Source organism: Tachypleus tridentatus, chromosome 2 (assembly GCF_004210375.1).
Source record: "Tachypleus tridentatus isolate NWPU-2018 chromosome 2, ASM421037v1, whole genome shotgun sequence".
Taxonomy (NCBI): domain Eukaryota; kingdom Metazoa; phylum Arthropoda; class Merostomata; order Xiphosura; family Limulidae; genus Tachypleus; species Tachypleus tridentatus.
Window position 1 is genome coordinate 62,144,382 of NC_134826.1, and position 18,131 is coordinate 62,162,512.

Here is an 18,131-nt window from a genome sequence, read left to right on the forward strand (position 1 = left end):
TTCTACTATAAAATTGCCTATAAATTGGCCAAATGATTTTCGCCGAACTACTCAGTTTTCGTTCTCTTTGTTAGAGAGTTTCACTTTTATGTATTTCTACCTTTCACAGTACGACTTCCAATGATGTACAAATATGTTGACATTCCACTGCTAAAAGATAACCGTTTCTAAAATAATATTTGGAGAACCTATATTGTCTTTCATTACCTTAGACTGCTTTTCAGTTCTTCATTTCATTTAGGTGCAGTTACTGTTCAATTTATATCAGCAAAGTTCTGATACATGAACATGACGTGATATACACAAATATTCATTTGGCATATTAGTTTCCCGGAGCTACGGCTGCGATATTTATTACCAGCTGATGGCTCTATTTATTCTTTTGCACAATCGACCAAAACCAATAACCTTGTCTTCCTAGCTCCTTGGTAAATTAGTGGCAGTCTATTCAATAACGATCCAATGCTTTATAAGCTAGATATATGTATCACTTCTCTCCTCCAAGACGGCATTGGTAACATATGTTCGAGCATAAAATCCATGGATGGGCCCTGCCTGTTTCCTGGATATCAATGTGGTTGCATTACAATGCTGAGATCCGTGGGTTGTTTGTTAATCTTTGGCTGGGTGCTGGGTTAAGATGGTCTGTCTGCGATAAAGGCATTGTAGCTAGCTCGAAGTTACCTCTCTCTACTGCATTGTGATTTCAAGCCTTGAATTTGAAGTACTGATCTGTTTTCACTGGATTAAATTTTCAAAGAAACTTGATAATGACTGCTTTATAGTCTCATAGTGGCTCTTCATCCTAGTGCTCACTGCTGTCAGAGGGTGGATTATCTATAAACTCAGAACTGAGTATTGTTCAGTGTGTTTCAGAGTTGAGTCATTCCAGGCAGTTGCTAGCCTTAAATGCTTTAGGAAATGACCAAAATTGTCTTTTACATTGGTGAAAAGATCTCCTTCACCTCATTCATGAATAACTATGATTGTGGCCAGATACTCTCCTTCCCAACCATCACCTGACCTCGATGTCCTCAACATAGTTAGTAAAGTTTGGTAAGTGTTGTGATGAGAGGCAGGCCCTTGATCCAGAATGGCAGAAAAATGAGGCACTCTAGGCAGATTACCCATTCATCTTGTTTTACCTCAAATTTCTCTGCTGAACATACTTTCGACAGCAATAAACCTTATGGCTTTGAAAGGCTCAGAACTTCCTTACGAACCATCATCTCATAATGTAGCAACCATTGTCTCACTTCTTCACACATAGACCATCATTCTTAGTTTTAGGCAAAATACAGTGGAACCCCTCTAAGCAGCCACCCCTTGAAAGTGGTCATTCAATCACAGTCCCTTTTTTTGTTTACATGATCCCTAATCATGTACAGTGGAACCCCTCTAATCAGGCCAGTTTGTTTCAGTCCCAAAAATGGCTGCTTTAGAGGGGTTCCACAGTATATCTAGGAAAACTGTCTTAAGACTTACATAGTACAACTCAAATTCGTTGTTTGAAATTTTTCTGAGGGCCAGTTTTTCATCTGGGGAATAATCATTCAAAATGTTCATATTAAAAAAAGATGTCCCTCAACTCATACTCATTTGTATAAGTATCTATGCCACCCATTGAAAGGATATGGTCAGATTTCAGAAGAGCTGAGAAAGAAACCAGGCCAAATAGGTACACATGTATTAAACAAACACTGTAGTATGTAATTTCATTCTAAGTTAGATTAAGGTAATGTAAATTTATGTTTTTTTGTATATCCAGTTTACAAAAACAATGCTGATTACATTCACAACACCCACATACAAATTTATAAAATTTACTTGAGCATACCTGAATAAAGATGTATAAGGAAGGATAAAATATTATAACATTTACTGTTATTATATCCTAAATAAGGTTTGAATTTTAGTTTACATGCAAAGTTATAGATTAATGTCCTAGGAATATAAGAAACTGATTCCTTACAAAAGATGTTTAGTACATATTTACTATGTGTCTGGAATGTTCATTTTTCCATATTGTTAAATATTTTTAGGATGTAATAAATATTTATATATTACTGAGAAATTAAGCTTAAAATGAGTAAAACAAAACAACAGGATATTTCTTATTAACTAATTATTTTTCTTCTCATACCACATACATTTTACTGGTGTACTGCTAATACTGCATTTAAACTAAGCACAAATTCTGAAAATTAAATGTATCCTATACATACATAAATATATTTATGAAAAAAAAGGAAAAATTGTATTTTTTTCCCACATATTTGAGTGTTTCTTTATGGCAAAGCCACATCAGGGTATCTGCTGTGTCCACCAAGGGGAATTGAACTCCTGATTTTAGAACTGTAAATCCAAAGAGACTATTCAACATATCAGACTTATGAATACAGTTAAACCTGATGGACAATGAAAACATGAATGAATGCTAATCTTACTTCTGCAGACACAATGCACCTTTTCTTGACATTATTTTTTCCAAATCCTGACTGTAGTCAAACATGACTTAATCACTGTTAAATCTGATTTTTTACTGTTTTGCAAGTTTCAGGATCTAACACAGCAATAATGTACATATATATATATATATACTAATATTGTTGTTTTGAGATTTAAGTATTTTATTAATATTTGTTATTCAGTATTGTGTAATTTATCTTTCAATTCCAATGGTGTGTCTGATTAGTTGTTCTTGGCTCTGGTTGTTTGAAATTATATATGAGAAAATGATATTATAAAGTTGAATATATCAAATAGCCTTTCAGTCATATATATTTTATTATTTCTAATTTTACGTACAAGTTTCATTGGATATTTTGTTTTGATCTTGATTTGATTATTTAGTGAAGTTAAAATAAACCTTTATAAAGGCTAAATTCAAGTAAGTTAGAAGTCAACATTTTCCTATTCTGGAAATTTATATCTGATAGATACTCACTTCTCACACAGATTAACTATATCCATCATGCATCTGCCTCTGAGAATTGAATGTTATTCGCCTTGAATCAACTCTCATCTAAGACTTGTGTTTAACGTGAACTACACTGGTGCATTATGACATCACCATGTGATAAAGCTTGTGGAAGATCATATCTTGTGTCGACCAAGGTATACTTTATTGTCTAGGATGTAATAAGAAGAGAGGAAAATGAGTCCCAAAATCACCCTGTTAGTGAGTCAATAAGTATACTGTGATTAGAGTACAATTATCCCATACTGGGTATGCTGAAATCAATTGGATACTCAGGCTGCAAAGGAGGGAAACACAAGCAGAAGAAGTAAGTAGTCACTTCCTTGGTGCCAGTCTTTTTATATTAGTCCATAGAATTGTAGGGTCTGAGTCAAGCAAATGAGTAATTTTGCATGCCATGAGTATATCTCTAGTGGTTTTAAGGAACATTCCATCTCAGCAGTGGACACTGGCATACCCAGGATGGATGGTCTAAGCACTTTGTGTTACCTCAGGCTAAATACTGGTTTTGAGAAATAAGCATACAATGGGAGGCAACACCAGTAACCTGCAATGATCCTGGAAGAGAGAAAGGAAAATTTAAAAAAAAAGCATACATGTCCATCTCAAAGACAGTGATTTGAATGAAGAATGGTGAGAGAAGGAAGATGAAATCCTATAGAATACAAAACATCCAAATGATGAAGAGATAATGAGCCACAAATGTGTGCAGTGTTGTCCACATGTCTGCCTCCAGAATCTTGTTGAAAGGTTAGCAAAAGATTAGAAGCAAGTGAATGAGACAGATGATGAACCTGATGCAACAAAATGTGAAATAGCCTATGAACATCAATATATAGGAAAGAATACTCCAATACCTAATAATGGTGAACATAAGTAAGACTGAGAAGGAAGTAAATCTTGATAGAAAGGTGGAAAAATGAACAAGAAGCCAATGGCTCAAACAGGTGTGTGTGTGAGAGAGTGTACATCACTACATTAAGATATCAGTAATATATTGGAATTGGGCAAGGAGAATAGTGAAACAAGAAGGATTGGAAATGAGTGGTAAGGGCAAGAGGAGAAAACACCCTATGGTAATGATAAAGATGAAATATAATGGATAAGTCCACCTGATAACCTGCAAAGGTGAATACCAAAATAAACTATGGTCAAACAATTAAGTGAAAAAGGCAGAAAGGTGTGTTACAGTAAGATCTCTAATAGGAATGAAGTGGTAGATGGACCATCAATGAAAAATCTGCAATTTTTCTTGATAAACAGATTATGTGTAAGAATGACAAGAAAAAATAGGAAGAAGGCTTTGCAACCAGAGAACCCAGCCCTAAGGGTGATGGACTGAATAAATTCCACATATGAAGATGAATGGATGATGCTCCTGGATGAAAAAGGTATACGTGAGGTTGAAACAATTGAGATGTGATACTGGAGAGAGAATGACAAAGTCCTGGTACTGGTTGAAGAAGTAGAGGAAACAAGTGCTGAGTTGGCTAAAGAGGTGCCACCAACATCAATAAGTGTAACGTATCAAAGTGAGAACCTGAGATAGAAGTTGAAGAGATGGATGGGCATACATAAAAAGGTAATACCAGTCCTAATTGAAATCATCAGTATTTGCAGCATTATCTTCAAAAATGCATCACTTGCTCTACTGCTCCACCTACAAAATGTAAAGAATCTGTCTCTTCTTTCAGGTTATTACCCAGACTCATGAAAGAAAGCAATAATCACAATAACTCCCAAATCAAATACTAACAATTCAAACCCTGATAACTTCAGACCTATAAGTCTCCTCAACTGCCTAGCCAAATTCTTGAAACATATCATCACAAATAGACTACTACAATTCTGAGAGAATAACAATCTTATCCCCAACATTCAGAACTCATCTTGTAAAAACAGACAAACAACAGATCAGTTAACAAGATTAACTGTCAGAGTACTCTAATTCAAAAGAACCTGTTGTACAAGTTAATATGAGGTGTTCATATCTTATTGGCCATACATTCAATTGCTTGCAGGTAAAAGAGGTGAAAATTGAAACTAACTAAGATAATAACTAAAGAAAATGCCAAGGAGTACTAAATACTGTGTCGACATTATGAAGGATTTGAATAAATTGATAAGTTATTCCAGTCAAGCAGTCTCCTGCAGACAAAAAGGATGTATGAGAGAACAAGACATCTAGGAAATGGGAAAGCAGTAGTTAATCTTCTATGTAGAATAGGAATCACAACACCAGCCCATGAAGGTGGCAAGTGAAGGTCCTCATGACTTGACTGAAGATGTAAGGAGCAAAGGCTATGCTGGAGAGAGAAGTACAGTATTCAAAGACTCAATTCTTATAGATGAAGCATAAAAAAACTGGATAACAGGAAAATTAGGATATGTAGAAAAGTGTCTAAACTTGGTTATCCACACACCAGGTGAAAAAGACCACCAGAGAGAAAGAAAAGAAATTATAGATCTGAAACTGAGAAATGACCAGAAACCAGTTGAGACACAATAGGCTATTAACCAGACATCAGTCTGGTCTTCTTCTGAACTACAAAGAGGGGAAGATAAGAGGATAGAAAGCAGTGACACCATGGGTGAGGGCCTGATGAACTTACCTAGTGGTGGAAACTAAGACCAAAGATTATGAACATGAGACAGATGAGAATCCAATAAGCCCAACCAGCAAGGTGAGCAACAATCTTGACATAGAGAAGTGGTAAGACAAGGAAGTTCTAAAAGCTGGAATGGGAAAAGTAGGGGTAGACTGACCCAGTCAACAAACAGAAATCAAAGAGCAATAACTGATGCTTGCCTGCTCCAACCCAGGTTTCTAGTAAGACAGAAACACCATCAATTACTTTTGGATGAAAAAATGGAGCTCAATGATGTTCATTTAGGTAAGGAGAGAGAGAGATGGAGATTAGTGAGGAGTGCATCCTGAACTCACAAATCCTAAGAGCAGAGAAATCAAGTAACATGTGACAGAGAAGAATAAGTGGTATGAGTCAAGGTAGTAAAATAAGAAAGGAATTAAACCCTATGATGCACAATAAAGTGTCTTACACAAAAGGTGAAGGAAGGAGAGGTAACACAGAACGGTGATAGGAAAAAGCCAGAGATATAAAACTAGGTACCAGAGAGTGAAATAGAAAACAAAGAGTTCACTCCACAAACAGGCAAAATAAATTCTAAATATTGGAAATGTTTGTTTGTTTGTTTTTTGGATTTTGCACAAAGCTACACAAAGTCTATCCACATTAGCCATCCATAATTTAGCAGTGTAAGATAAGAGGGAAGGCAACTAATCATCACAACCCACTACCAACTCTTGAGCTACACTTTTACTAAAGAATAGTGTGATTGTCTGTCACATTATAATGTCTCCACGGCTGAAAGAGCGAGCATGTTTGGTGTAATGGGGATATAAACCACCAACCATCAGATTAGGAGTTGAGTGCCTTAATCACCTAGCCATGCCGGGCCAATTGGAAATGTAGATCAATTAGATGGAAAGGATAGGACAAACATTTAACAGCATATTGTCATAATCTTTATAAATGTAAATCAATACACAATTCTTTATTTACAAAAGATTTAGTAAACATTTCTATATAAACAATCATGATACCTGGTAAACAAGAATTTTCACACCTGTTATTAAATTAAATTTTATTAAATTGTGATGAAGGAAAAATCGATGTACAAAAAAAACCTTCTTCCAGTAAGATGTAAAGTGAAATCTTTTTTCTTGAAAACTTAAAAAATATTGAAAATAATTTTACAAAATACAGAAAATGTGTTCCAAAATGTAAAACTTATTTTTTGCCTGTAACAATTTATAGTGATTAAAACTCAACTAATATCATTTCTTTTTCTTTTTGCCACTTTTCCTGCTTCCCTTTTTAAGGCCTTTTTTCCCTCCTTTCTTTTTTTTTGAGTACGATCCAATACCACGACGAACCATTGTGCCTCTCCACCATGCTTGAATCTGTTAAAGCCAAGTAAATTTAGTATAATAGATACTGAAAACTCTACTTCTCTGGGCCTTTTTCATTTAATATGTTCTTTCAATTTCTCTATCTTAAAACAAAAGTTTAATGTTACTTCTATGAAGTTCAACATACATAGCATCAAAATATAAGAATATTTTCCTATGCTTATACCTTCTTTCTGTACATAGAGTATGCATAACTGGTAACACTATATATATATATATATCCACAACAAACATTACATTCTTCTTATTTACTCAATTATACATTTTATAAGGTATGGTAATTTATCCATAATCAATCAGTGAAACCAGTAATTTATCTATGTATCTGGTTACTTACTCATTTGGGCCTGGCATGGCATAGTGCGTTAAGGCGTGCGCTTCGTAATCTGAGGGTCGCGGATTCGCGCCCGAGTCGTGCCAAAACATGCTCGCCCTCCCAGCCGTGGGGGTGTTATAATGTAACGGTCAATCCCACTATTCGTTGGTAAAAGAGTAGCCCAAGAGTTGGCAGTGGGTGGTGATGAATAGCTGCCTTCCCTCTAGTCTTACACTGCTAAATTAGGGACAGCTAGCACAGATAGCCCTCGAGTTGCTTTGTGCGAAATTCCAAAACAAAAAACTTACTCATTCTCACCAAATTTTGATTCTAAGGAAATATTTATGGTTATTAAAGCTGTTCAGTAAACTGAACATGACTTCGTACTATTCTTGAATACAAAACTATTATGATGATTTCCAAATATAAATAGTTTTATAAGGATGTTCACAAACTACAGTTTAATTAATACTTTAAACATTATTTTTACTCAGCTCTTCCCCCAGTTCTTTCAGCATATCTTTACAAATTACAGCTACTGAGTTGCCTGTTTCAAATAATTATAAGTGTTTTTCAAGTTGAAGCATATTTTCTATTAATCACTAGAACTTATTTCACGATAAAGCATTTGTTTGTGAATGTATACCTTGTACTTACATTGTTTTAAAATCTTTCAAGCAGTAATTAAGCTAACCTTCCGCAAATGACTACACTACAACATACATACATACGCACCTACATCTTTTTAGTTGTTCATTATGATAAAAAATTCAAAGCATAAGTTTTTTCTTTTGAATTGAAAATTAATTTTAGCAATTCTTGAAATAAGTTAAATTTTTTAAAGCAGTCTAAAAAAAAATTTAAGCAGTCTATAAAGTCATGTTTTACTTATTTCTGGGCAACTATCCTTCTGGCACTGGTATCCTGAACAATTATCCTAAAAAGGTATACACATTCATCAGTATATATCATTGGTTCTCAAACTTTAGTAGCCTCAAACCTTTTGATTATATTGTTTTGTTTAAAAAGATTTCACATACATGAAAAGCTTTATTCCAAAATTGAATTTTTAATACAAATGAATTTAATTTCATGATTTTGTTTCTCAAATTCTATAACTCCTATTCTTTAAATATTTGTATAAAAGTTTGGAAATGACTTGTAGACCTTCTGGAGTACTTTTTCAGACCTCAGTTTGTAAAATTCTGCTGCAGAATATTTACAGTCAAATCTGGTTACCTTAATAGCAGCTCTTTCATTTCTCTCTTCCTCTTTTTGTCTTTCATATTCTATTTTTTTCTGTTTTCGATCCTCGTCGATAACATCTCGATATACTTGGTACTACAAAATAATAAAATTTGCTGATTTTAAGGTAATAAGGCATGTACATTATTTATTTTGTATCTAGATTATTAAAAACAGCTTTTTGTTAGTTGTATAAACAAATCCAAGTACTTGTAAAATACTATTTCCTAAATAACTGTTTCAATTTTTTATTTTTTGTTAATAAGACTGTAATATAGAAACATTAAACTGTTTCTTAAAAGTTTATTTTTCAAATTTTTAAATTAACAATTTCTGGTTAACCACAATTACTTTCAGAAAATGTTCACTTACACTAAACACATTTTGTTCTCATTTTGAAAATATGAATATATATGTGTGTGTGTGTGTGTATATATATATTCTATATCATATTCTACATTTCAGAAAAGACGATTATTTTATTTAGAAGAAAATGCAAGTGGACACAACTTATTAACTCAAGTATATTTACATTAGGTTCCCACTATAACACATGTAGGCATCTTATCTAAAAGATTGCTATAATCTTTTAAGAAATCTATAAAAATGTTTCAAAGAAAAACAAATTTTTCAACAGATTTGTGGTTTGTGCAACATTATGTAATGATAAGATAAGACTGATAATATCTTTACTGGTTCTAAAGTGGAATATAATAGCATCTTGACCATACACCTTGTAATTTGTATGCTACATACTGCTGCCAGTAAAATATTTCCACAATACCAGAGATCACTAGATCAGCTGGGAATGTAATACTGATTATATCTGTAATTTATAAGTATCAAATTGTTATGGTACATAATACTTTATACCAGTGAAGTATAAGATCAGTGGTTTGTTTGACAACACAACAAACCTGATAACAATTTTGTGAAAATTTCCTTCACTGTTATTTCCAGTAAAAAAAAAAGTCTTTTTACAACACACATCATGTACTGGACAGTGCTGTTGATGTAACCTTTTTACAACACACATCATGTACTGGACAGTGCTGTTGATGAAACCTTTTTACAACACACATCATGTACTGGACAGTGCTGTTGATGAAACCTTTTACAACACACATCATGTACTGGACAGTGCTGTTGATGAAACCTTTTACAACAACCTTTTACAACACACATCATGTACTGGACAGTGCTGTTGATGAAACCTTTTTACAACACACATCATGTACTGGACAGTGCTGTTGATGAAACCTATTTACAACACACATCATGTACTGGACAGTGCTGTTGATGAAACCTTTTTACAACACACATCATGTACTGGACAGTTCTGTTGATGAAACCTTTTGCTCAATATTACAACACTTGTTTATATTAGACTTGCATACAAACATTTCAGCTATAAGATCCTAACTTATTCTTACAAACATCACTTGTTTCTATTAGACTTGCATACAAACATTTCAGCTATAAAATCCCAACTAATTCTCACAAATATCACTTGTTTCTATTAGACTTGCATACAAACATTTCAGCTATAAGATCCTAACTGATTCTTACAAACATCACTTGTTTCTATTAGACTTGCATACAAACATTTCAGCTATAAGATCCTAACTGATTCTTACAAACATCACTTGTTTCTATTATACTTGCATGCAAACATTTCACCTACAATATCCTAAATGATTCTTTGTACCTTACACTATTTCTATAAATAAGTAACACTTATGGTTAAGAATGAAGTTGACCTAAGGTTACATAATAAACATAAACAGTATAACAGTATGGAAAGAATATATTTATACTAGTTTTCAAATCTCTGTGTAGTACCAAATATATAACTTACAAGTCTTGCTTGTTCTGCAATTCGCTGTTTATTAGTTGCCCTTTGAGATTTTAGAATTGTAAGTTCATTGTCTTTATCATTAATATCAGTTCCATATTTTTGAATCCAGTATTCTATTTTCTGGTGTAGTTCCTGTAATGTACAGAATTAATAAAAACACATTACAGTATCGAAACTATTAGTCAAACGAGTAGCAATCCTACAAAGAAATTAGAACTTGTTAAATAAAAATATTTACACGTTTTGAAACTTTGGTTCCATAAATTATATAATACTAATTGAGCTCTTCATTAAAATTTTTCATCACATTGCAGTTTTAATGTAATTATAAATTATGCTTTTATAAAAAATCACCATCTTATATAATAGTTTACCAAAGATCTTTTTGCTTTGGTTAAGCTCAAAGCTAAAGATGTAAGAGGGTATTTATCAAAAGCAGTTTCACTGAGGAAAACAAAAAAGTGCACATACCATATTTTCCGTCATCAGATACCTGTTATTAGATATACACATGAGTGTTATGATTAACATGGTTTAAAGTATAACAAGAGTGTTAAATTTAGTTATTTTTTGAAGTGATAGTGTATTGCAAGTTTGTTTATATAACTGTTTTTGAACTACAAGTTGTGTAGTTCAATTTTTATGAATTGGCATTTGTGTTATTGCATCATGGTACTAGAACATTCTAAGTCTTTTTCATTGTTGTAATGGAATATTATTGCATCACAAGCTGAGGTAAACATTCTCTGTCCAGTTTATGAATTTAAACAAATGTGTGTGTGTGTGTGTGATCGCTATGATAAGCATGCAAGAATCAGAACTTTCACAACATTTTTTATAATATAACATTTTATTACAATGTTCATTGTTAGCTCATCAAAGGTTCTGTATAATCTTTAAGAACTCAATATGTATATACTTAAATCCTCGTATACACTGTGTGATGGTCAGAGTGACCTTGTAGGAAGAGATAGTGGCCAAAATAGTGGTGGTATGGATGCTCTCTGTTACTCACTTAAGGGGCTTAGCCAGAGAAAATGTTTAGCCACTCCTTTAAGCAAAAGATAAAAACATTTATTTGCTTCTTTTACCATTGTACCTTCATTCACTACTTAACATCACGTAATTTTCTGCATAAATATCTATTTATATTGTTTGTTTTACTTAAAAGATAATCACAACCTAGCTTTATACACATATTTAAATAATGAAATATTGAAAATTTTGGTATTCAAGCAGCTAGCTATGCCACTTGATAAAGTTCTGGCAAAGTTCCAACACTTTCAACATCCAGCTTTTAATATGCCCTTCCACAGTGTTTCACATGATTAATTAATGGACAGTCATTTGCTGCAGAAGTATCTCATGAGCCAAAGTTGAAAGGTCATCAATCAACATAGGAAGTTGATATATCTCACAAAATGGCTTTTCATATCAACCTTATGGTGGCTGTTGGAGTAGATACTTCAGTTGAGTTTACACATAACTGCAATAGTGTTGGCCAGTTTTCTTCATTATATTCCTCCATTTACAGTTCTAATGCACTTCTGACTGAGATATTTAAGACTTTTATGTGTTCTCTCTACACACTGTGTGTGTATGCTGTATTATAGAAACTTTAATGGAGTTTTTTTGTTGTTGGTGGTGTAAGGACATGGCACCATCTATGAATGTGGTTAATGTTAATTTACATCAAAGATGATAAAGGCTTAATTAAAGCATTAAATGTGGTGCAGGGGTTATTGTAGTCTAACAACAAAGTACAAAAAATAACTTGCCTTGTTAAAGTGTGTTCTAAAATAACTGAACTAGTCTGCACAGACTTTGATGAAAAAGAGACAATTATTTAAAGCTCTGGATACAACTTTGTTAATCAACAGTGAAACAAACATTTGTATATACATTTGACTTGTTTTAATATATTATGTTCAAATATGTGAACTGTGTGCTGTCTGTTTATCAAACCTTATTACCAACACATCACACACACCTTCTGTAAATAACATGGCCCATAAACAGAAAAGCTCACATCTGTTAAAAACATTGCTAAACAAACTATTATCCAAATTACCAGTGAATAGTTAAGAAAAAAATTCAATATAATTTAGATACTCCTAAAACACTGTCTGAATAAATCTTTCACCTGTTTTATTAATATAAAAACATGTAATGATTGGATGATTCTTATCTCAGACTAGCATTATGGAAAAGCTTATGAAAGTTAATATAATCAAATTCTCCAACTGTAAAAAAACGTACTTACACTTAGGTAATTAACCAAAAAATTATCCATTTCTGCATGAGCTCTAGTTTCATAATCAATTTGATCTCTTAGTTTCTGTGATAAAAAATGCAAGAAAGAGAACTTGAATAATTTTATTTAATATTTTACTTCACATTTCTTAAAACTAAAATTATTATAAGATTCTAAGTGAATTGTATTTAGCACTTTATTAAAACGAGTTTTATTTGTTTGTTTGCAATGTGCTCTGCCATCATGGGTATCAAAATCTGTTATGTGGCAGTGTGCATCCATAGACATACTGCAGTATCGCTTAGGAACTATTAAATCAAAGAAAAATAATAATGCAGATTACTAACATTTTGGTATGAAATAAATCTAAAATGTTTGCATGGTTAAGCAAATTTTGTTTACTAACCACATATTTTCAACTATTGTTGTTCACAGTTTCTAATTTATACGTTAACCAAAATGTCTACATCACATTATTTTAACATCAAACTATATCTAAAAATAAGCCTATAATATATTTGTGAAATTGCATTAGTTATTTAACATATTAATATTAAGATGCAAAATAAATCACCTTGTTTTCTTAAAAAACTAAATTGATAACAAAAGTAGCAACTTTAATTAAAAATAACATTTCATAAAGTAATTAAATTTCCAGAATTGTGAAAACAACCACAACATTTTTCCATTTTATAAATGTCTGTAAACAATGTAGCAAATAACACTTTAAGTGCATTATGACCATTAAATTTGACAGCGTTTATAGTATTATAGCATTTTTAAATATCTTTTTGATATCAGTATACAGCTTATGTAGTACTTGAAAATATGAAGTATAAAAATTTGAAGTAATGGCAGAAACCTGTTATAATCCATACGATTCATCACAAAAGCAATGTTTAGAGTGGTAAGATTCTTAACCTGTTAAATGTAAAGTTGACATCTTCTTTACCTAAAAATTTACTTCAGACACAAATTTAACTCTGCATTACCAAGAACTAAGACCCAACACTGAAGAGGCTGAGATTGATCTCCTTTCTGAAATAATTATGGAAAGAGAAAATCCATGGGGCATGACTTCCATGAGATTGAGGGATGCAACATGAAGCACCACCTGGTGGGAAACTAGCTGCATCCTTTTTATGCAGGCAATATTCTTTACCTTTTTTTGTACTAAAATAATACAACAGATGATATCAGAAAAACCTAGGCTTCTTATCAAACACTTACAAGAGATAGATATTATAATGGCTTGTGGTAGGAGGAAGTGCCCTCAGTTGAACCCTGATGCAAGTCCAAGTCCTCTTCTACTGGATGTATCCTTTGAGAACTGCTTAGTAGATACTGTAATGGAGTGTCATGTACTACACTTCAATTAACACCACAGCCCTAAATCTTGAATGAGGGGGTCCTACAGCTTTGTACTAAAAAAAAAAAAAAGGGGGGATACACATAGGGGAAACATTGTAAAAAAATGATACATACCTCCTGTCACACAACAGCTAGAATTCCACACCAAGTAGATGAAGGGATCATTGTAAGATAAAACAAGAGATCCCCTGCAGAAAGCATCCATTGAAAATTGAACAGGTATGCACTGTAATTGAAGTGAAAGCACAAATGTGGAAGATTGCACTATTTCTGGAACAGGTATGCAATTTGCCCTTGAGGAAGTGGAGTGTCATAAAGTGGTTAGCATCAAGACCTAGGGCTACTAAAAGAAAGACCTCAGAAAGCAATGCATCAGGTGTTAATAATGAATGTGAATCCCACTCTGTCCTCAGTGCTACAAATATGACCAGAAACAAACTGACTCTGGTAGGATAAGTGTCACAAGTAGTATAAAGAAAAGATGAACAATAAGCAGCTCCAAACACACATGAAAAAATTGGAAAGCCAACAGCTAGTTCAATGAATTATGAATGTTGTGGCAGTCAATGAGACATTGCTAGGTACCTACTCAACTTCAATTGTATAGATGAGGTTCCATATTTTGTCCTCAGTATTACAAGGCAGAGGACTTCATATAAAATTAAAACTAGTATATACAGTGTATGGTAACCAATCTCTTCTGTAAGTAAACAGTACTATACTGCAAGCAACTAGAATTATGGTAAGAAAGTACGCAAATGGCATCTACTGGACAAACATTCAAACAACCATAGGAGACAGGAAGCACAACAAACTGAACCTGTGCTTATGGGCATTGTCTAAGCCTCAATTCAGCTGTAAAAAAAGGAGTTATCCTGTACTGGCATTAATAGCAGGATAATAACAATTTTAACTCAATTGGAAAAGCAGAAAAGAAGTACTGTGCACCTAGCTTTACGAGGATGATGTAAAACACCTTTTCAACTGTAGGAATAAGGCACTAAAATTGGTATTAAGAGGCAGACGAGGTCCCATGAGCTTAATCTTAGGAGCAGGAAAAAAAGAAATATCCTACAACCAGAATTACCCAGAAGGAGAACATCTACCAGTATCAAACATAGGAACAGGGTTCTACATAAATGAATCTAGTGTTATGAGGAGGATCCAGCACTGGCTGGTCTACCTCCACTCAACATAAGCACATCTAGAATTAAACCTCCAGGAGGTAGAAGTGCAAAAGATTCTCATCAGTTTTGCCCTCTTCTCACTATAGTGGAATGATACATAACATTGTGAATTATATCCTACACTCATGAAGAAATCTCCATGGCCCACCACCCCAGTGGTTAGGAAATGGGAAGTAGCATGGGTTCCCAAACTATGCTCAAGGAAGAAGATGGAAAAAAGATGCTGGGAAGAAGAATGGCATGCCAGTGCAATATGTGGTTGCTAAATCTTATTTTGAAAAGCAGACTGCTTCTGATTAATGCTATTGAAGGAGGAGGAGGGATGGGCACCAATCTCCTTCTGCATCTACTCATGAAAGTCCATGAGTCATGGTCTGCCATGTACTTACCAGATGTTTACATATATCTGTACCACTAGGTAAGCTGCTCGTCATCTTGCAGAACAACCCATCTCAACAGTATATGCATTATAACTCTAACAGTATTTGAAGTGGGTTTATAGGAATACCTTCCTGATCAGGTAACAGTCACTACTGAATAGGATCTGAATATATGTCTATGAAAAAGAAAGCCCCTGAAATAACACATCACAGAAAAAGACGCTTCCCAAAGTTAGAGTAGAACCAATACATGTAGAATTGCCACAAGAGGCAGATAATATCCATTAGAGAAGAAAACAGCCATGGAAAAAATGAAGAACATGAAAGGACTGGAACAGGGGCAAAAAAATGGTAGAGGATAAAACCTGTTGGAGTCTAGTGAAACAAAATGGTTTCAAAAATGTTACTCTTTAATCGGAAACTGTCAAAAGTGACAGATTTTGATCTAAAAAATTGTTGGTAGAATGATAAAAGATACAAAGAGAAAAGGTAATAAATAATGTAAGTAAGTGTAAGACATATATTCAAAACTTAGGTTTGTGACAAAGATAAAGAAACTCAGCGAGGTTGTGGCATATAAACATTAAACTTAACTATAACAAAAGCCATTGTGCACAAACATCAATGTCAGGAGAAGGGGCAATAAAACAAAAGGTGTAAGTTCAGGATCTTACACAAAAGTGAAAAAAGGAATTATACAAAACAGGAGAAATATTCAAAATGTGACAAACCTGTACAACTGACTGGGAGAAAAGAAGGTCAAGCCTCTTCCAAATGTGCAGGATGCAGATGCATGGCAAAAGAAGAAGCAGGAAAAAGGCTGTCTATATCACCCTCATCCTGAACATTCTCCTCAGGCTAAAGAAGTATTGGCCATTGCAGAGAAGAAGACCCAAGACTTGTTCCCCCTCTTGGCAGACAGTGTCAATAATGTGACTTGAATAACTTCAGGAACCAAAATGGTAACCATGGTGAATTATAAAGTTATAATAATTCATTTGAAAATAGAAATTAAGATCAGCAATACACCATAATGCAAGAATGTACAAATAAAACTTATTCAAAAACAAAAGATTTACAAATATGAACAAAGTCCAAACTATTATGAAAGAAAACAATTATTGAAAACAAATAAGAGAAAATTAGAAACATGCCCAACTCATATTGTGCCAATCAAGAAAGTAAGATCCATAAATATTAGTACAGATGGAGCCAGATGCTCTTGGAAGAGCAGTCATGCTCCGATTGGTGGAGGGTTGTCACATGCTTTGAATGAGCAGCTCAAAATTATGGAGTATAAAAGACTAGCACATCAAGAAAGTAAATTTTTTATCGATGCGTCATAAAACAGTGGAAGATCAAGAAAAGACATTGTGTGAGAGTTGGTATGTATTGTATCAGAAATATTTTTTTCTTTCTAATGAAAGAAAGACGGTAATTAACATACACATGAAATATTATAGTTTAATAAAACTTGTCATGCTTTCTCAATTTCTTTCGTTGTGAATTTACAAATTTAGAAGTAGTCACTTGATAACTATAATTACAGTTATTTCAAAAGGTTTATTAATGTACTATTACTTGAATATTTGAAAATTTTTAAAAATTTAACAATTAAATCTGATATTGAGTCCATTACAAGGTAAAGAGAACCTCAAAATAAAATATGTACAGCAGTGATATTATTACAAAAGATACAACAACAGATGTATGAAACAGTTCAAGTTTGTTACACTTGGAAAGGAAGCAGGATCACAGATATAGTACTATCAAAATTAAAACTACCTATCACCTGCAACAAAAGTGGACTGTTCCTTTTAGCATCTCCTATATTCTCTAAATAAAGATCACTTCTGGAAAGAACTTTGGTTATTATATTTTGCTACTTGTTGAAGAAATGTACTACATAAATTGTTATCATCACATAATAAAAAGTTTTACTGTTTAGTAAATAAAACAATTTTAGAAATTAAAACACAAATTATATACTAAATGTTAAAGCCTCTATCAGTCCTACTTACTTCCACTTTTTTCCTTAGCTTATCTTCATGTTCTTTACACTGTTTTTTTGCTTGTATTATATCATTTGCAGCTTTGTTTTCCATATATCGAATTTCCATTTCACTTCGGGCTTTGGCTTCATGCAGTTGATTTTTTAGGTGATAAATTCTTTCCTCCAAGTCATTTAATTCCATTTCTTCCATCTTTTTTATTTGATGAATTTCATTTTGGAGTATTTTTACTCTTTGAAACTTCTCTTCTGCTCTTCAGGAAAGAAAATTATATATAAACTGTTTGCTAATTTTGACTTATATTCCAATACAATTAAAAGACTATTACTGTTATACTTGAATAATTAAAATCAATTTCAAGTATGTTATTAACTATGAAATAATCTAAATCATTTTTTAAAACTTTCCTTGCTTTGTTCTAGATTCATTATATCACATGCATAAAATGTCACTCAATGTTTTTTAACCTCCAGCCTTCCATTTAACTTATTGCATTAGTTTGTGGAATATCTTTATTGGAGAAGATCAGTAAGT

At 33.0% G+C, this 18,131-nt stretch overlaps 1 protein-coding gene across 6 annotated transcripts in view; it reads right to left on the reverse strand.

Annotated features, from left to right (window-relative positions):
- Positions 1-2,768: 2,768 nt before the first annotated feature.
- The window catches only part of LOC143243963 (dynein regulatory complex protein 9-like), a 39,312-nt gene continuing 23,949 nt past the window's right edge, over positions 2,769-18,131 (reverse strand). For 5 of the 6 annotated variants that reach the window (XM_076487840.1, XM_076487841.1, XM_076487842.1 and 2 more), the window contains 5 exons: positions 17,607-17,850; positions 12,657-12,731; positions 10,394-10,525; positions 8,530-8,631; positions 2,769-6,965 (listed from right to left, as the gene is read on the reverse strand). In XM_076487840.1, coding sequence (XP_076343955.1) covers positions 6,840-6,965; positions 8,530-8,631; positions 10,394-10,525; positions 12,657-12,731; positions 17,607-17,850 — 679 coding nt within the window. In that variant the 3' untranslated portion in view covers positions 2,769-6,839. The remainder of the gene's footprint in view (positions 6,966-8,529; positions 8,632-10,393; positions 10,526-12,656; positions 12,732-17,606; positions 17,851-18,131) is intronic. The other variant, XM_076487845.1, reaches the window with a different exon arrangement.